We start from the raw sequence: 21,306 nt of genomic DNA, 5'->3' as shown, positions 1-21,306 counted from the left end.
CAAACGATTCAAACTACACTTGATGCTCTCTATATTTCATTCAGTGATGTTTCAAAGTATATGGATCTTCATTTGATCATTTGATCTTGGATATTTACTCTTTTCCTTTAAATCCACACAGATCCCAGGTGGCCCAGGTTGAAATACCACCAGTACTTTCTTTTTTTTTCTTTTTTCTGTTTCTCTCATCCTATATCCATTCATCTTCCTCCATCCATCTCAGGAAAGAAAAATGCTAATGAAGAACAGACTGCCAGCACCACCTGAAAAACAATATTTGTTATGCCCCATATAAAGTGAGCAATTTCTTCCCTTTGTCTTCTATTCTAGAAGTGTCTGCGACGGCAAGGGACATGAAGTCGATTGAGGCATCAGAAGAGGGTTCAAGGACTCCCGCCAGTCCCATCACCGCCATGTTGATAGGCAAGCGTCCATCTTTAAGCTCCCGCCATTTAACCTCCTTCTTGCTGGTTCTCCTCCTGCTCCCGGGGATTTCATACGCGTCCCAGGACAGCTCCAGCCATGCAGCCGAAGCTGGCGGGGCAGGCAACTGCTCCGGCGAGGACAGCTGCTCCGAAGGCGTTGTCCTGCCCACCTGGAATCCCCAGAATCCCTCGGTGGGCGATAAGGTGGCACGCGCCATTGTCTATTTTGCGGCTCTCATCTACATGTTCCTGGGCATGTCCATCATCGCGGACCGCTTCATGTCCTCCATCGAGGTCATCACCTCCCAGGAGAAGGAGATCACGATCAAGAAACCCAACGGCGAGACGACCACGACCACCGTGCGCGTCTGGAACGAGACGGTGTCCAACCTCACCCTGATGGCCCTGGGCTCCTCCGCCCCAGAGATCCTGCTCTCCGTCATCGAGGTGGTCGGCCATAGGTTCGAGGCAGGCTCCCTCGGGCCCAGCACCATCGTGGGCAGCGCTGCTTTCAACATGTTCATCATCATTGCCATCTGTGTGTACGTGGTGCCGGATAATGAAACTCGCAAGATAAAGCACCTGCGGGTGTTCTTCGTTACCGCAGCCTGGAGCATTTTTGCCTACATCTGGCTGTATCTCATCCTGGCTGTGATCTCCCCAGGAGAAGTAGAGGTGTGGGAGGCGGTCCTCACCTTCCTCTTCTTTCCCATCTGCGTGGTGCAGGCCTGGATTGCCGACCGACGCCTGCTCGTCTACAAGTACATGCACAAGCATTACCGCGTCAAGAAGGACCACGGCATCATCATCGAGACGGAGGCCATGTTCACCAAAATGGACCTGGAGATGGACGGTCAGGGCATCAACTCCAACGCTCATCCCAAAGAGGTCCTGGACGGCATGCTGGAGGGGGTAGAGGAAGGTGGGGGAGGAGATGACCCAGGACAGGACCAGGAGGAGGAGGCTCGTCGGGAAATGGCCCGGACGCTGAAAGAGCTGAAACAGAGGCACCCCGAGAAGGACATGGAGCAGCTGATCGAGATGGCCAACTACCAGGTGCTGGTCCAGCAGCAGAAGAGCCGGGCGTTTTATCGCATCCAGGCGACGCGCATGATGATCGGAGCCGGAAACATCCTGAAAAAGCACGCTGCTGACCAAGCGAGAAAGGTGGTGAGCTGTCATGAGGCAAGTGGCCAAGAAGAAGACCCCCATACTATTTACCTGCAGTTTGAGCCTTCTCACTACCAGTGCTTTGAGAACTGTGGTTCTATGAAGCTATCTGTCACTCGCCACGGGGGAGAGAGCGGATGCACTGTGAAGGTAAGAGACTGAGACTTTACCATTTATCATGGTTGACATTATGCATACTGTAGCTCCCTTGGTGTCAAATCACTCCTGAGATTAAGTACACTCACACCACTTGAAAAGCTTTACAGTGGTGGAATGGATATGGGAGTGTGTGCTCAAATCATTCGAGCGAGGAGAGTTTGCAAAAGGTTCAACAAGATACATCTTCAGTTGAATTTCTTCTCATCAGTAAACTGGTTTAGAGCTGGAATTAGATTAGAAAGAACATTACCAAGCACAGGGTGCATATAAGGAGCTTTCCATTTCACATGGTGGTGTATAGTGACAACCCAGTATAATGCAATTAAGACCTGTCAGGACTATACTGACAAATTAAATAAGGAATTTATAGGATATACAATATTTCATATCATGCATGACCCAGAGATCTTAAGTAGACAACAGACATAATACTGCTATGTACCATATGCTGTATTCCTTTCAGTAAGAGAATGAAAGGGGGAGTGCTTTTGGGCCAGATGCTTACATGTGTTTCTGTGTTGTTTGATGAGGTTTTAGTATTCAACCAAAACAAGTCCCTGTGTGCCCACAGGTGGACTACCGCACTGAAGACGGGACCGCCAACGCTGGCTCTGACTACGAGTTTGCTGAAGGCACGCTCGTCTTCAAGCCCGGAGAGACGGTGAAAGAGTTCACCGTCGGAGTCATCGATGACGACATATTCGAAGAGGACGAGCACTTCTACGTGCACCTCAGCAACCCCCGCATCGCGCATCGCGCCGAGGTCTCCATCCTAGAACCCAACTCCATCACCTCAAGCAACAGCATGGTGGGTATCCTGCCCCACATGCCGCCAAAGGCAGCCCTGGGCAACACTCACACTGCGACAGTGACCATCTATGACGACGACCATGCCGGTATTTTTACATTCGAGATTGAGAGCACGCGAGTCAGCGAGAGCATCGGCAGTATGCAGGTGAAAGTTCACCGTACCTCGGGTGCCAGGGGAAAGGTGGCCATTCCGTACCACACCGTAGAGGGCACTGCCAAAGCCGGGGAGGACTACGAGGAAGCCTCAGGGAAACTGGAGTTTCAGAACGACGAGACCATGTGAGTCACCCTCATGTCGCATCACAGATTCAGACATTTGAAATGATGTTGCCAATGTCAAAGTCCTCTTTAACCCATTGAGTCCTATTTAATTATAAATTGCTTTGTAACAAATAGCTTTGTAGCAGGGAGCCTTACAAAAAAGTCCAGAGAGTATGGCCGTGGCCTAGAGATGAAAGATGCAGCTTTACAACTAACTTTTAGGTTTAAGAGTTTTAAATCTCAGAGCTGGCAGGGGAAATCTGGACACAGAGAAAGTGAATGAGAAAATGATCTCCTCTTCCTCAATAACCGCTGAGCCCTTGAGCACTAAAATCCTATATTGCTCCGGTAAACTGTTCTGTGGCTAAGAGTAGGAGACTGTGGTAGTGCTCCCTGATGAGAACATAATATATGTAACTGCTAGAAACAGGGAGTTGTTTGCTAGCCTCCCAGGCCTGGGATGAAATCCCACCACACATTTCTTTCCTGGCACTTCCCTTTGCTGTTGCCCTCTCCGCATCTCTGCTTTAATGAAGGCAGAACAGACTCCCCATATTTAGAGAGTAGACTTACGATATATGCTTATTGGCAGTTGAGGTAGGTAGATTTATTTATTTATTTTTAAGGAAGAGAGATTGTGTTCTGTATGTGACTTGTTTTTGTTGCACTGTACGAAGAGTTAAGAGTGTCTCTTTTTGAAAAATGATAACTAACCACAAGTTATTTTGGTTAAATGACGAAGACATGGTAGATTGGCTGTTTAGAGTGATTGCTTTTATGTTCTGTCACTGAGGGAAAAGCATGGAAAGGCAGGATAGATTATACTGTAATATATTTCTGAATGCTTAATGATTCTGTAAGTGATATATTTGGGTAAAACAATAGTTTTTGGTCAGAAAGTAACTTTTTGCTATAGAGAGTTTGTTCAGTAACAGGGTTCTCCCCATGACCCCAGCTCTTACATGTTCTGTTCAGTATCCCAGTTGCCTCAAGTCAGCAGAGAGAACCCATTATCAGCATATCGTCGTTGTCGGGTGAAAACCTTGTATGTCCAAAACCGTTCGTTTTGCATTTATCATTTTAAAAATGATTTAAACTAGTGAAAACAGCCGATCTACAAGCACACAACGCCTCGCAGCTTGTAGATCTGCTGTTTTCAATACTTTTGTGCGATGGCCTTGTATGATGAAGCAGGGCTTTACTTTGGGAAAGAACGTACACATTTGAAACTTGGAGATACGAGGTTTCTGCCCGACAACGAACGATATACATTTTAGTGTTCCAGCTCCAATTTTGTCTGGATGTATTATTTGACATAGCAAGGGCAAGTGAGAGAAACATCTAGAAAAATGAGTGGGCGATAAACTATCAAAGCATGTTTATTTATAATTATCAGCCTACCTGAGAGCAGAGAGGAGGACAAGAGGGACTACCAGACCGGTGGTCTGACGTGTTTCACCTTATTAATGACGAGTCCTGCTTAATTTATTCTTGTCCTTGACTGCTTAACTGCAAGCGATGTTTAGCCGACATTGAATCTATAATTCAGGTAAGTTCCGTAACATTTTAATTACTAGATTTGAAATCCCCCAAAAATGGTCAGACAATTGGTTTGATTATGTAGAGTAAGGTAAAGTATAGTGTATAGCCAAAGCTGACTTTTGCTCATTTTGCATACCTACAATAACATAACACTGTCTGTATACAGAGAGTACAGATTTATGAAATATAAATTAAGCAGGACTCGTAGTTAAGATAAATAGATAGATAGATAGATAGATAGATAGATAGATAGATAGATGTAATGTACAGTACAGTATATACTGTAGACTTATGGTATGCAGTTCAAATACAGGCTACTGTAATAAAATCATGGCTGAATTTAGAGTGCGTGTGTGTGTGCGTGCGTGCGTGCGTGTGTGCATGCCTGCGTGCCTGCGTGCGTGCCTGCGTGCGTGCCTGCGTGCGTGCCTGCATGCGTGCGTGTGCGGGCTAGCTTGCCTTGCGTATGTGTGTGTGTGTGTGTGCATGCGTGCGTGTATAAGAGCCAGATGAGTATGTTCCTGTGAAGAGGATTTCAGGGCTGGTGTGTGGGTGTATTGTGTGGGTTGGACGAGAGGGAAAAGTGCCAGGTGAATGTGCATTGTGTCAAAAGAGAAGATAGGCCCTATTCCATTTTGTCCTGCCTAGCAGTTCAGACAAGAAATTATGATTTCATTCGTCGCTTTGTGTTGTTTTCGGGTTGTTGACTTGTGCACACACATACAGCATACCTTTATATTTGTGTGTGCACCTCTGTGTGTGTGTGTGTGTGTGTGTGTGTGTGTGTGTGTGTGCGTGTGTGCGTGTGTGTGTGTGTGTGTGTGTGTGTGTGTGTGTGTGTGTGTGTGTGTGTGGCTGTGTGGCTGTGTCACTTTCACTTTGAACACAAATCAAACACAATGTTGCTTTAAAGGGGAACAACCGTAAGAGCTGCGGAAAAGGGAAATGATGGTAAATAGAGAGGTTCAAGGTTGCAAAAGGTTGAAAGTTAGTGCTATACAAACAATCACTCTCAAAGGAATAATGAAAACTGAATTATTGTGGTATTGCCAAGTCTGATACACCCTTCTCTATGGCATTATTTAGTTCCAGTACCCACTAAACTGACTCACTTGCACTTTCAGACCATGGTGATGCAATTTCTTCTTTGGTGGGACATGGGAGTGGCCCGTCCAGGTTCTGGAGTGTTAAAACAATTAAATGAAATTCCTATTTGTCAGTCAGTGTTGTTTAAAAAATTATCATGTCATCATTGTTGCATGTTTGTGTTGCACATAATGGACATTTGTGGCCATGCAATTTGGCATTATGTATCTACTAGACTTTCATGGCGCTATGTAGCCTACAAATCGAGTCCTATATAGTATATTGCACTGGTCAGAGTATGTCACCGAGTTATGGCCATTTGAAACTGCTGTAACACTGCAGTGTCGTGCCATATATGTGTGCGAATATATATTGTTTGTGTGACTATTGTTATGGTAGATCCCTGAACAGTGTTTGTGCAAAGTTTGGTGCGGATCGAACCAATGGTACACCTTGCAAGTCTGCATGTTTGTGAAGTCCATTCACCGTCCGTCCTCCCGCCCGGCCGATCAACCTCTAGGTAATTTTAAGATAGGATGTATGACTTGTATGTACTGTTAGTAGATCACATCAGCAACAATCCATGTTGAAATTGAATTCAGGCTGTTAGAGAATGTGGAAAAGGGGACATCGTTTTTTTTATTTTTCTGTTCTGTACTGTACTGTATGCATGTCTGTGAACATGCAGGCTTGCGTGAGCTTCACGTGTCAGTGTTTATTTGTTTGGTGTTTCTGTTTCCCCTTTTATTCTGCTGACCATACAGACAAAGTTTCTGTTTCAAACAACAGAGTTGGCTCTTTTTAATTGGGTTTTCTCCCCGGGGCGGACACTGCTCAAGGAAGATGACAGCAGTCAGCAGCAAGGCTAAGGGGCTTGCGTGGGTGCACGTGTGTGTATGCATGCACGTGTGTGTGTGTGCACACACATGTGTGTGGATGTGGATGTTGTTTACACATGTTTGCTGGCATGGATCTATGCGCGAGTGTATGTTTCTGTTCCTGTGTGTGTGTGTGTGTGTGTGTGTGTGTGTGTGTGTGTGTGTGTGTGTGTGTGTGTGTGTGTGTGTGTGTGTGTGTGTGTGTGTGTGTGTTTCTCTGCATGTATTGAGCTTTTGTGAGTGTGCATGGGGATCCCAGCAGATGAAGAGATGGCTCTGTGTTTTAGGCAGGTTAAAATTCACTCTAATAAAAAAATCTGCACTGCAGTAAATAGAGACACACACACACACACACACACACACACACACACACACACACACATACGCACGCGCGCACGCGCACGCACACACACACACACACACACACACACACACACACACACACACACACACACACACACACACACACACACACACACACACACACAGCCAAAATAAACATGCACATTTAATTTGGATAACTATTTAGCTCTGTATACTGGATTAGGGGGAGATCTGCATAAAACCTTCTTTATGCCTTCGTTTATTTACAGCTCATGTTCATCTTTGGCTGGCTTAGTGCGTGTGTGCGTGCTTGCGTGCGTGTGCACGCGCATGTGTGTATGTGTGTGTGTGTGTGTGTGTGTGTGTGTGTGTGTGTGTAATGGGAGCAGTTATGTAAGCAAGGATGAAAGTGAACTGTGAACTGTGAGCGCAATAACTTCTCTGGGGGAAATCGATACAGAGAGTCAGGGATATGTTCTTTACTAGTACTCAGTACTCACGGTTTATGCCGACAGGACTGGATCAATAATGACCCAAACATCTTGACGTGCAACATGAGCGAGTGCAGTGCACCCCAAGAGACTCATACTGGTTGAATCATCCACAGCACTGAATTTGTTTTTTCAAAAAAATGTTTTCTATCTTGCTTCAGGTATGCCACCTAAAATTATCTCTTAGAAAGTAGTCTCTTGTGACAGACGTTTTAGCTCCCACAAATATCAAATCCTTCCACCAAACAGTCTATACTTCGGAAAACTCGGAAAATGAATAGAAAATAAAGTGGCTGTCCTGCTTCTACCCGACATCCATTTCACCTGTGCAGTCATGTACAGAAATAAGTCCTATACTGGTGGAAACCAAATTAGTCGAAGCCCAGATAGCTCGCTACCAGCTCAGTGGCCTTGTGGTTAGAGTGTCCGCCCCCGAGATAGGGTTCAATCCCCGGGCAAGTCATGCCAAAGACTATAAAAAAATGGTACCAAAGGTTTGGATTGGGGGTAAATCCGGGGGTGTACAGTAGGCTACTTGTAGATCAAGCTGCCTGATGCTATGGCAACAGGAGATAGGCTAATGAGCCACGGGCCTCTCAGCTTGGGAACTGTTGGTTCCCAAGACTGCTTACCTCTTTAATGATAATGAACTTTATTTGTATAGCACCTTTCATACATACAATGTAGCCCAAAGTGCTTTACATACAAGTAAAATACAATAAAATAAAATAAAAACAGAAACAGTGGTGTTAAAAAGGAATAACAATAAGAAATAACTAGAAAAGAAAATTTCTAAGACATTTTAAGTGTGCCTGCAGCTCGCTAAGTCTGTGCAACCTTGTGTAGCGGTTGGTGTTAGCATTAGCGTTATTAACATTAGCATTTTTTTGCATAAACTTTAACATTATTGTTCTTCATATGACACCACCCACATGTCTGTACGACAAACGGTTCACGAGAAAACAGGTCACTTCCTGTTTGGTGAGGGGCACTTCCTGTTTGGCGAAATAGGCCCCAATTAAGTTTAAGGACTCTTAATCTTGTCATTTGACGCAACCCGCGTGTCTGTATGACAAACGGTTCACGAGATCAAGGGTCACTTCCTGTTTGGTGAGGGGCACTTCCTGTTTGGCGAAATAGGCCCCAATTAAGGTCATGGACGATTAATGAATTAAAGCTGCAAGCAGCGATGACCGGGCCCTCGCAGCTCTACCCACGTCACAAGGCCAGCAGCCAATCAGAAACCAAACAGGAAGTCAGCCATTTCGACTAATTAGTGGCGTTTTGGCGCATTTTTGGCCGTTATCACGGGTCGCACTTTAACGACAGTTTTGTGAGAAAAAAAAAGTTTTTTGAGAAAAAAAAAAGTTTTTTGAGAAAAAAAAAAGTTTTTTGAGAAAAAAAAAATAAAAAAAAAAAATTGAGAAAAATAAATTTTTGAGGAAAAAACATTTTGAGAAAAAAAAATTTGAGAAAAAAAAATTTGAGAAAAAAAAATTTTTTGAGAAAAAAAAAATTTGAGAAAAAAAAATTTGAGAAAAAAAAATTTGAAAAAAAAAATTGAGAAAAAAAAAATTTGAGAAAATTTTTTGAGAAAAAAAAATTGAGAAAAAAAATTTTTTGAGAAAAAAAAAATTTTTGAGAAAAAAAAATTTGAGAAAAAAAAAATTTGAGAAAAAAAATTTTTGAGAAAAAAAAATTGAGGAAAAAAAATTGAGAAAAAAAAATCTTTGAGAAAAAAAAATTTTTGAGGAAAAAAAAATGTATGACACCAGCCGCGAGTCTGTACGACAAACGGTTCATGAATTATAGAGGCACTTCCTGTTTGGTGAAGGGCACTTCCTGTTATAGAGGGGGCGGGGCTTAATCAATTACAGCTCATCCCTATTGGTCGGAAAAAGACCAAAGTTGTGTGAGCATTTTACATTTTAAATGACGTTGCTAGGCAAAAGTATGGCAGAGTTATTTGGCGCCAAAGTTTCTGGGTTTTTTTCGGAGTCCCCCATTCAAAGTCAATGGAGTTTTTGGGCGTTGTTTTTTGCGAATTACGTCGCAATGGTAACGCGGATCAGAAAGAAAAGTAATAGCACACCATTCCCGGTCGAGCCGCACGTTTTGATGTATATATTGCGGCGGTGGCGTAAATTGTGCGGCAGTTATTACGTGCTGAAGTTTCCCCCATTCTAAGTCAATGGGGTTTTTGGGCGTCGTTTTTTGCGAATTACGTCGCAATGGTAACGCGGATCGGAAAGAAAAGTAATAGCACACCATTCCCGGCCGAGCCGCACGTTTTGATGTATATATTGCGGCGGTGGCGTAAATTGTGCGGCAGTTATTACGTGCCGAAATTTGTGGGATCATTATTATCATTAAGTATGGCGGATTACAATAAGTGTTCTGCTATTGCATAGCAGGCACACTTAATAAAGGAAGTAAACACAACAACAACAAAAAAACTGATTTAAGTAAAAGCCATATTAAAAAAATAGGTTTTCAGCTTAGTTTTAAAAACACTGAGAGAGCTTGCCCTTTTAAGCTCCAGAGGTAATGTGTTCCATAACTGAGGGCCATAAACCCAAAAAGCGGCCATACCAATGGCTTTATGAGGACCTTTAGGGACCTCTAGTAGAAGAGCCGTGGAGGACCTAAGCGTTCTTGGTGGAACATAAAACTCAATAGAATCACTAATATAGGAGGGTGCCAAGTTATTTAGTGCTTTAAAAATAAATAAAAGAGCTTTAAAATCAATTCTAAAAGTTACAGGTAACCAATGTAATGTAGACAGGACTGGACTAATGTGACCCCTTCTTCTTGTGTGGGTTAAAATTCTATCTGCTGCATTTTGGATTACCTGAAGTTTTCTTATAGATTTTTTGGTTAATCCTGTAAAAAGTGAATTGCAGTAGTCCAGCCGGCTTGTTATAAAAGCATGAGTAAGTACTTCAGCATCATTTTGATTTAAAAATGGTCTTACTTTGGCCATGTTCCTTAGGTGAAGGAAGGCTGTTCTCGTGACTTTGTTAAAATGAGAATTAAAATTTAGGTCAGAATCTAAAATCACGCCCAGGTCTTTCATTCTAGCTAGCTAGCTAGCAGCAGAAAAAATATGTCCATGTGATAGGTTGAATAATACCCCTTTGCTCTGACTGTTCTTTACTTTCACACCTTTCCACATGGTCTTTCTTATACATAAATGCTATTTTTTTAGAGTGCCAGTATGGAACAATGACACTTTCTACAGTCTAAGCAATAATACATGAGTGGGAGTGCTACAGTATACTGTGAGATATTGGCCCTGGAGCAGCAATGCCTGTTTCATGTCCATACAGTCACACAGAGCCAGCTATAATCCAGTTTGGCAATAGTGTGACCTGCTCAAGGGTATCACAACAATGGTGTTTGAGAATAGTTCCCAAACATCAAAGCATCAAGGTCCAGGAATTTGAACGGATTTGGACTGATCATAAGTAAACTTCAATCCAATCATGCCACCCGGTTTGCCAAATTTGAGAACGGGGTAAGATTTTTGCTTAAGTTTCCCTGGAAGCAAGAAAAAGTGAGATGGCTGTAAAATCAAAACATCTAGACATATTTCAGGTTGTCTTCTATCATTTGAAATTATGAGTAAGCATTTAGGTTAGGGGTAAGTTGATCAATAATTTATGGAGCCGGAGGGAGGAGTTTAGCCTTGGCCAGGAGGAGGAGATGGGCAGTGACTTGGCCACCACTGTCGACCCTGCCATCGGAGGGTGTAGCGGTTCAAGGGTCGAAACACCTGATGACGATGGTTACCGCCTGAAGACATCCACTCTTCCTGGCCAAGGCTACATTCACCAAACGTGAATGAAGCTGGAGAAGCATCTTTAGATGTAATTAATTATAATCATCCAAGTCAAGGTGTAAGTTGACCCACATGATATTCTAAACTTTGACAGTTTAAACTTGAACAAATATGTATTTACTTAATATTTACTCAAATAAATGTCCCTAATTGTCTTACTGTATTTATTTTCTTACAGTTATTTAAACAATATACAGTAAAACCAATTAAATAAAGTTTGTTATTCAGAACCTTTTAATATTTGCAATTATTAATATAACATTGAAAACTTCTCTTAAATGAGTGTATTCATCAAAAAATATGCATAGTGATTCATATATTTGGATAATTGGCTCATTTTACCCCGGGACATTTGGTTCATCTTGCCCCACGGCCACCATTTTGACAAAATCTGGCTAGCTTAATGCTTCAGGCTGATCTTTAGCTAAATGATTCACATATTTGTATCCACAACTTTCCAACATCCCATCGTGCATTGCGCAGAAGGCGAGCGGCATTTCCGGCGTTGCAGCCGAGTGTGATCTACAGGCTCACAGCGGTTGCATCTGTGACGCGACGTGAGCATGTATGTCTGCTGTTAACCTGAAGTGTCGCGCAGATAATGCTACAGTAAAGTCTTGCGGAAACAGGTGGATACATTGGAATATCACCAACATGCATGATACCGGTATATAAGTTTAGACCAGCAAAAAAATACTCCTTATTTTGTGTAGAAATGTGCTTGGCACTTTGCCCATGTGTCTGTCAACTCCACAGCCAGGTGGAAATGATGGTTGTGTCATTATTTTAAGGTCACATGACAACTCATGTCTGTTTTGAAGATACAGGGGGTAGTTCAACTTACCCACAGGTTCATCTTACCCCCTTCTCCACTACACTGAATATGATTACATTAACCGTTTTGTATTTCATCTAATTGGGCCTATATTATACTGTGTAATTGTATCTTCCGCAGGTTGCACAGAATGCACACCGTGAGTCTCTTATGTCAAAACAACTCTTACAGTGTAGTCAACTGTCCAGGTTATAAGCAAAGGTTTTAAATATAGTATTGCTTGTTATAAGCTTGGCCTCCTGTTTCCGTCAATTCATCAAATATTGGAATATTGGATCAGGAGTGCGGCGACAAAACAAAAACATTTCCATGAATTCAAGGCTTCATGGGCTGAGTAGGCTGACTGATATGAAAATAATATGTCAATTAGGGGGTTTGATCATCTTTAATCATAGGATAACTGCCACTGCATCCAGAGTCCAGAGCAAGTTCCTGTTGTGAAAGTTAAGCAAACACAATATGGTGGAGAACAGCAAGCATTTTAACCACATGAACAATATAGACCTCTGGGGGAGTCCAGTCAAAGAAGAATAGAGCTGAAGTGGTTAAGCAAGGCCTTCATCTAGAGTGACATATGAGTGAGCAGGAAAAGGATGAGCCTTCATGATGGAGCCTTCATGATGGTCGATGGAAAATAAATTGTCGACTGCCTTTTTTCACTGATGAAAACGAAATAAAAACTATGATGACAATTTTGTCAACAAATAAAAACTAGAGTTACTAGATTAAAATGTTAGTTGAGAAGAGATCTAGTAGAACTAAAACAAGTTATTTTATGTTTGGCTGCGCTCGGGTGTTGCGCACTGAAACTAGCAGATCTACAAGATCGTCTATTTTCAACATGCAACCAAGTGTAAAATCAGGTATTATGACACTATCAAGGCCTGCCAAAATACTTTTTTTGGTTGACAAAATCAACTGTAGATTTGGTTGACTAAACTCTTATGATATTCCCACAGATTACATACACAGTGAGTTTGAAAACACGACCAATTGATTGATTGATTGAAGAATGTATTAGGAGTTTGCAATAGAAAAAAGTACAGTTTCATGACAGTACAAATCACTGGTACAAGGTCAACTAAAAGGAGATCCTAGAAAGCCGAGGCTTATTTCCACAGGAACCACACTTTGAGTATCTCATATAATATTGAAAGACAGACGGATAGAACATAGTACTTTATCTAGGATAATATCAGTTTCAAAAGCATAACATCAAATACAAAGGCAGAAAAAAAAGGGGGTGGGGGGAGCATGAGGGCTTAGTCTATTTACAAGTCACGGGTAGCAGCCGCCTGAAGGTGACTTTTCATACCAATTTTGAAGGAGGCTAGGGATTTGCTCTCCTTTAAGGCTTGTGGAAGGGCGTTCCACATGTTGATGGTATAGCAGGAGAACGAGTTAGAGCCTTGTTTAGTGTTAAATCTACGTTGATGATGATTAGTGGAGCTTCCTCTGGTGTTGTGATCGTGAACATCCTTGACCTTTAAGAAGTAGTTTGTCAGGTACATGGGTATCTTGGAGGTGTAGTGTATCTTGTACACCAGGCCCATTGCAAGATCTGTACTCTGTCAGCTACTTTGAGCCACCCCACGCTTTCGTAGTGATGATCGGTAAGGTGGGTCTGAGGAGGAAGACCAAGCACAACCCTAATTAGTTTGTTCTGGGCTGTTTGGAGCTTTAACTTTATTGAAATTCTTTATTAGGAATAAACCATTGAGATGAACCATCTCGTTTTCAAGGACATCCTCAAGTTACAGATACATACAGTATCTGTGTAGAACAAACAAAACTAAACAAATAAACAAAACAAACAAGTGAAACAAAACAAAACAGCACTAAACATAACAGGACAAATCAAACAGCATCAACAAGGCAGCTGGGGGGGCGTCGCGATACCAGACAAGGACTCCATAATCAATGCGGGGCCCAATATGAGCATCTCCTAGTGTCTTTTGAGATTTAATATTGATCAGCGGGGCAACCCTTTGCAAGAAATGAATTCGTTGGTTGACTTTATTGATTACCTTGGTAGTCATTTTTTCACTGGATAGGTTAGCCTCCAGGATGCAACCCAGGTAGCAGATGTGTTTTTTTCTTTCTATCACAGTGTCACCTACTTTAATTGTGAATTTCTCAACTAGGCTAAGTTTCTGACTAGATCCGAAGAGGATACATTCAGTTTTACCTAGGTGAATTGAGAGTCTGTTGTCATTGAGCCAGGTGCAGATCATGTTTAGTTCACAGTTAAGGGCCTTTTCAACCTGCAATATGTCTCTGCCTGAGACTAGGAGAGCCGAGTCATCCGCGAACAGAAACAGATTACAGTCACAAGCAGATGACATGTCGTTTATGTATATTAAGAACAACAGTGGTCCTAGTATACTCCCTTGAGGTACTCCACAGTTTACTGGGAGGCGGGGGGGGGGGTCCGTTGACTTCCACCATCTGTTCCCTCCCCACCAAGTAAGAGTGCATCCATCTCACTGCTGTCAAGACCAATAGCTTTGAGTTTTTCAATCAGAATAGAATGATCGACGGAGTCAAATGCCTTCTGGAGGTCCAGCATGACCATGCCGCAATATTTGCAATCGTGAATTTCACGTTTGATGTAATCATTCAAATAGATGAGGCATGTATCTGTGGAATGGGACTCTCTGAAGCCAGACTGGAACTCGTAGATCAGTTTATTCTCTTCAAGATAAAAGAAACTCCCATCTGCTGGGAGAAATACAACAATGTCCAAACACAGCAGCAAAATGTGTGAACTGTTGCAATAAAAGAAGGTTAGCCAATGGAATACAACCAGCCTAAGGACTAGAAACCATTTAGTGTCGTGCACTATCTTTACCGAGTAGACCTCTAGACCACATAACAGAGCTGCTTCCTTTAAGTTTAAACGCATTTTAAATCTGAGGCTTTTTTGTGCTGCTATTTGTCCTAAAACGACTGCAAAAGATTGCTGTCATTTGTTTCAAAAAGCTTTATACCCTGTATATATCATATACAGGGTATATATATATGTACAGGTATATAACGAAGCAAAGTGACATACCGGTAGCTCTGTTTACACAATGGCTCTACTCCCTCCAACTGTATTATATATGTTCCCCATTTTCAACATTTCTTTATTATATTTTGATGTAAACCTATGTTTTCTCATGCAAATAAAGCTCCTTTGAAATGAATTGAAATGTACTGTAGTTGACTAAAACAAAAACAAAAACTCAAGATGACTAAATATTACAAAAAACTAAATGACATTTTATTCTAAAGACTATGACTCCGTGAGTCCATCTCCCCAAACACTAGTCCCCCCCTGACCATTATGGCATGAAATATTTCACATTTAATCAACCAAAAATTGTGGATAAAAATGAAAATTGAAAGATTTGAAATTCTACACAGAATCCAGGCTTTGTGTTTATTCTGAAGATTGTTTTTCATTATGCCTGAGGGACATGTTTTCTCTATTTAAGGTAATTTGTTTGTTTGTCAGTGGAGAACAACACACCGCAGACTAGAAGTTTACAGTTTTTAATGCAGGCAAGACTTGTTTCTGTTTCTTGAACCGATTGTTTGGAGGATTCTTGCTTATAGTCTTCTAATTGGTCTTTATACTCTTCTCTCTTCTCCTGACGTCTCCTAACCGCCCATCTCCAGAGATGTTGTCCTCTCTTATCTTACAGTACAGTATCTCCACAATACTGCATATTAGGGGTGCAGGAAAAAAATCGATTTGAATTCGAATTGGGTTTCTAACATGGTAAGATTCAGAATCGATTCTCATTTTCCAAAAATCGATGTTTGTACAAGTCAAAAGAATGTGTGCAAGCATGAATAAATCAGACATGTTGTCTTGGATTTACCTTTGTGTGTTTACATTATTGCAATAAGTTGATAAAACCTTTACAATTATAAAAGCCACGTAAATGTACTCTGCTTTCATGCCAGCAGACTGAAGTAGATCCTGATATCCTATGAATTGAATAGAGAAACGTTTTGAATCAAGAATCGTTTTTAAATCGGAAAATAATCGTTTCTGAATTTGAATCGTTTGGATTTGAAAGAATCGAAAAAAATCGTGAATTGTGACCCCAAGAATCGATTCTGAATCGAATCGTGGGATACCCAAAGATTCGCAGCCCTACTGCATATCAGTGAGTCCTGTCCTGTCCTGATAAACATTAACCAATCATTTGTTATGTTTATCCCATAGACAAGATGAATAATAACCATGGATTATGCACTCATGTGCAAGCATTTTTGGTCTTGGCAGAAAATCTACCTCAACAGTTGTAAATGTTAGTGGTATACTATGAATCTACAATTGGAAGTGTTAGTGGTTGTTTAGGGTACACATCTTGGAAGCATTAGTTGTTAGTCCAGTAATACTTCACATATACTGTATACTTGGAAGAGTTAGTGGCAAATAGAATAGAACAAAAATAGAATATCCCTGATACTAATTGACGCCGAGACCCATGGGGTCCCGAGTCAGCATGTCTTGGGTCTCACAGCACACGGTGACTCCAACTTTCGCACACGGATAGCTCAGATTTTTGCCTATGTTCTTATACTTCCCCTGTCGTTACTGTACTTGCACGATTTTAGTTGTACGAAACAAAACGTTTCAGTCGAACCACCGATCCACCCAATATGTCCATAAAAGTGGACAAGGACTGACAGATACAGAGATCTCCATTTGGGCACATATGCGATTTACGTCACACTGACACGCACAGACTTAGTCCCACTGATGCCATCAGGGATCTCCATATATGGGCATAAAAGGGACAAAGACTGTCAGAGACACACATTTTAAGTCTTATTGCTAGTACTGTAGAATACACATCTATGATAATATGTTAGTGGCTAGTAATACACATCTACTGATACTTGGAAGGGTTATTACCTAGTCTAATATAATACACACACATATATTTGGAAGTGTCTGTTAATAGAATGCACATACATAATTGATCTTAGTGGTTGGTATAGTACTTTTAAGCATTTGTTGCTAGTATAGCAGAATACACATCAATACTTGGAAGTGTTAGTTTCTATTATAATAGAATACAGCAGGCTACCCCAGGCTAATGAGAAAAGACATCTGACTGCTCCTTTGAAGAACAACGTATTGATTTGGGTTAATCTTTTCTCACGGTGGAGAGGATTTGCGCTCCCTGGAGCTGTTTTTAAACCCTCTACTCATTTTAAAACCCAGAACAAATGCAGACACACTCAAGCATACTGTCTTGTTTGATAGCAGAGATATCATAATGACTTTCTATCTTTGAGGGTTATAAAGATGCAAAGTGCTCATGGCTGGGGGGATGGAACACACAGGTAGGCTCTGATTAATTATTATTATTAATAAACCTTCTGGGATATGGAAGATAAACATAATTGACATCACAGGACAACATGACACGTTGTTTAATTATTAATTAATCCTGAGCGTTAATATAACTGAAAGCTGGATCCGTAGGGGTAAATTTGCACAGTCAGAATTCATATCTGCAATGTGACATAACACAGCAGTACACAGTGGCTTGAAAGAGAAGATCTTGTATCTTTATCTTTTGGACAGTAGTTTATGGTTATGCGGGAGAAACCAAAGGTGACAATCCCACCAACAGATTATAACATCACTTCAAGAACAAGAACTTTACACTCTTTGTCTTAATTCCTCCAACATTGCAACATGATCCTTTTTAAGCATTAGTAGCAACTCTCCAGACAATCTCTGTTCTTCCCGTCGACATTTTGACAAGCCACAGCGTATCAACATTGTGTAAAGCCCCCTGGTTTCTGTTCCTCTGCCAGCCCATGTTTGAAAGTATACCCAACCCATTGAGTGTGTGTCGACAGAAATAGACACCCTCCCACACATCATTAGGGAGAAACACAGCAAAGAAATAAGACAGACTCAATGTGACAGTTTAGGAGAATGGAACAGGCTGAGGCACGCACGCTAGGTCACAATGAAGCATGTCAAGGAACCACACACGTAGCTTATTGTGTATGTGACCCGCTAGGGTCATGCGGTGTGACACATGTTTCCCAGTTGTTTTAATGGGCTTGGATCAGCTCAGTGGGAGGGTTTGTTACAAAATACAATGGAACGTCGTCACATAAATGGCTATTTTGAACATCGACGTACATTTCTGCCGCCTATGACATCGTTGACGCAATTTGTGTGTCCAAGTGTCCTGCTTTGTGGAACCTACGTATATTATGTATGATTTTCATTGTCTTTCACTTGCTCATCAAGGTTGATGGTGTGGAGGGACTACACCCTCTTGTGGAATGTTGAGGAACCGCATTGCTGCGTCACATACTAGCCCATGCAAAAATAAATGAATATTTCACTTGTATCAAAATGGACAACAAATGGGAAAAAAGCACAGCTTGAGTAACTAAGACATGTGGCGAGTACTGGGAGCCGAAGTTAGGTGTGGCGCACCACAGCCTCAGTACTGTTACATCTCCCCGGTCTAGCATTTTGTAAAGGGGATCGACAACCTTGTTAATCGGCTGATACAGACCATAATATAATCTCTTAGAGAAGAGGTGGGGTAAAAACGAGTAAAGGCGATGCCAGCTGATTCTACAGTATGTGTGAAAAGTCGGCATTGGCCATTTCCGCCTCACCCTGTAAATAGGCTATATTTTCACAAATATACACTACATAATATTCAACTGTCAAATGCTGAATCGAAAACAACAACTGTCAATCGCTTAATTGAAAACAACAAGGCTGTCATACCGTATAAGTTAGAAGCAGGGCTGCCAACGCTTAACACATTAATTCAAATCATGACTCAAGATTCAAGATGGTTTATGTGTCACTCTCTAATTGGTGCAAGCAGCCAAATGATGGACAGATGGAATGTTTGGTCACATATTTCAATGATACATACAAACATGCACACAAAGTCCCCCCCCCCCCCCCCCCCCAAGTGGTTAAAGACCCAATGAAATGACTATTTTGGGTATTTTATTTTGAAGTTTCAGTTTGAAAAGGAAGCCTGTGTGTTTCTGAACCAATCCGAGGGGACCAGCCCTTCAGGCGATGGGATTTAAAATCTGAGTAATGGGAGTATTGCTGGCTCCCATTACTCCCATTACTCAGATTTTAAATCCCATCGCCTGAAGGGCTGGTCCCCTCGGATAGGTTCAGAAACACACAGGCTTCCTTTTCAAACTGAAACTTCAAAATAAAATACCCAAAATAGTCATTTTAGATTCATTTTAGATTCTGGTGCCGAAGGTTAAACTTCGGCACCAGAATCAGTTTCTTTCCGCGCAGCTACATTTCAGCACAATGGACAGCACTCACCTACATAGCATAAATATGCTTCAGGACCATGGACAGCACTGGCCTACGTAGCATAACTAACTAAGCTTCAGCACAGGGGGGCAGTTGACCGGATTTACAATGAAGCAAACACAGAACTAAAAGTTCCTATGATTGGCCGTTAGTTAATTGCGCTGTTCTGGTACCAAAAGCAACATGTTCTCCATAGGATTCCATTCATTTCCCCCAAATGTTTACATTTGATTTTCTTACCTAAACATTGTCATAAATACTGTATGGTTCCTGACGCTAGTTTAAAGCCTTGTTTCACACAGATCTTGTTGTGCCAGCTTCATTTTAGTTGTCATCTCACCACAGCTAATATTATGACCCGTCTGTTTTTAGGAAGCTGCTGGAAGTGAAGATCATTGATGATGAAGAGTATGAGAAGAACAAGACCTTCATCATCATCCTGGAGGAGCCCATTCTGCTGGAGGTGGGACAGAAGCACGGTAAGTCAACTCAGCGTCAGAGATACCAATTGGAACTAGAGATACTGTTCCTACGAAACAGTGTGGGCTCGCCTGTAAAAAAAATATATCATATCGACATATTAGGAATATGTGGCAAAAATATACGGCAGAACTCATTATATATTTCTCCCCAAAGGTGACGTGTTAATTGTCATGTGAAGCTCAACCAATACCCCAGTTAACACCACTCCCAGATTTTCCACACCTCCATTACACCTCATTGGCTAAGGGCCCTGCCTTTATACTGTCTGCGACGGAACTCAAATACAATCATGCCACCTCATTGGCTAGTGGCTCTGCCTTTCTACTGTCTGCGGCGGAAAATGCCAACTGTCTGCGGCGGAAATATACGGCGGAACTCACTATAAATAATGAGGATAACATAGCCACCTCATTGGCTAGTGGAGGATAACATAGCCACCTCATTGGCTAGTGGCTCTGCCTTTCTACTGTCTGCGGCGGAAAATGCCAACTGTCTGCGGCGGAAATATGCGGCGGAACTCAGTCTATAAATAATGAGGATAACATGGTGTTCTTGCCTTCGGCGAGCCCACAATTATATTAGTCCCCAAATGTCTATTAATTAATATACAATTTCCCGATGTCATTTATGAGGGCGACTATCTGCCCAGAACCCTTGGAATCTTCCTAATTTCTTACCAGTATTCACTGACCCTGAGTGAACACCACCACATAACCCAAATCCAAGCCACAGGCAACCCAATTGACTGTCATAGTTAGAGCAACAGTGGATCTCACCGTGTATGATGTCCACTGTGGGTTGACATGAATGTGCTCCTCCTTTGCAACCAGGAGACTCCAACGATAACAAGCCAGCGGTAGGGCTGGAGGATGTAGCCAAGATGGGCTGCCCCAGTCTGGGAGAGCACACCAGGTTGGAGGTCGTCATTGAAGAGTCCTATGAATTCAAGGTAACTCAAGCAAAGCTCTTCGTGATTATTAATGGTAATCAATCACACATGAAAATATTTTACACTCAGTAACAGGATTTCGCTGGCAATATCATGCTGTAACTAGGGCTGGGTGCAATAAATGCAAAACCGCCATACCGCGGTTGTGTAATGCATACCGCGTGACGAGTTCATAACCGCAATTATACCGCGATTATTTTTTAAATATTTATTTAATTTAAATGTATTTAAAATGTATAATTTCTTTCCATTCAAAATAACTTTTTGGGGAGATAATGCGATACTCTATACCCTGAAGAAGGCAGTTTGCTGCTGAAACATTGTTTTCCCTATAATCTGCGTCCTAAAATAAATATTGTCACTTTGGCAACAGTGTGTGCGGCCACTTCTTTGTCTTTTAAAAGATTATTATTGAGATACTGCCATACCGTCGGTAAACAGTGAGTTATTACTGCAATAACAAAAAAATCCATACCGCCCCAGCCCTAGCTGTAACTGTATGCCACCTATGATAGAAATTAATTAATGTTCCACAAGGATGAAGGATTTGAAGAGTTGACAAAGATTTATTCAAAGAGGCAAAAAGTTGAACAGAGTAACAGCAGTACAGATCCTTTGAGGAGCAGGCCTCCTGGCCTCTCCTGTTAGCCCCTCCGGGCACAAGCCTCCCCTGTACCATTATCATACAGTTCTTATAGTCCATTCTGACAGTGATG

The 21,306-nt window shown here is 41.8% G+C and overlaps 1 protein-coding gene across 1 annotated transcript in view; it reads left to right on the top strand.

Annotated features, from left to right (window-relative positions):
- Positions 1–548: 548 nt before the first annotated feature.
- The window catches only part of slc8a4a (solute carrier family 8 member 4a), a gene marked incomplete at its 3' end in the record, with an annotated part of 33,192 nt that continues 12,434 nt past the window's right edge, over positions 549–21,306 (top strand). The window contains exons 1-4 of the mRNA XM_080749051.1: positions 549–1,745; positions 2,326–2,843; positions 19,531–19,637; positions 20,472–20,590. Of these exons, the coding sequence (XP_080605177.1) occupies positions 669–1,745; positions 2,326–2,843; positions 19,531–19,637; positions 20,472–20,590 (1,821 nt within the window). The 5' untranslated portion in view covers positions 549–668. The remainder of the gene's footprint in view (positions 1,746–2,325; positions 2,844–19,530; positions 19,638–20,471; positions 20,591–21,306) is intronic.

Source organism: Nannobrachium achirus (assembly GCF_963921795.1).
Source record: "Nannobrachium achirus genome assembly, chromosome: 19".
Taxonomy (NCBI): Eukaryota; Metazoa; Chordata; class Actinopteri; order Myctophiformes; family Myctophidae; genus Nannobrachium; species Nannobrachium achirus.
Note: the sequence above shows the minus strand (reverse complement) of the source record. Positions and strands in the feature narration are given on the sequence as shown.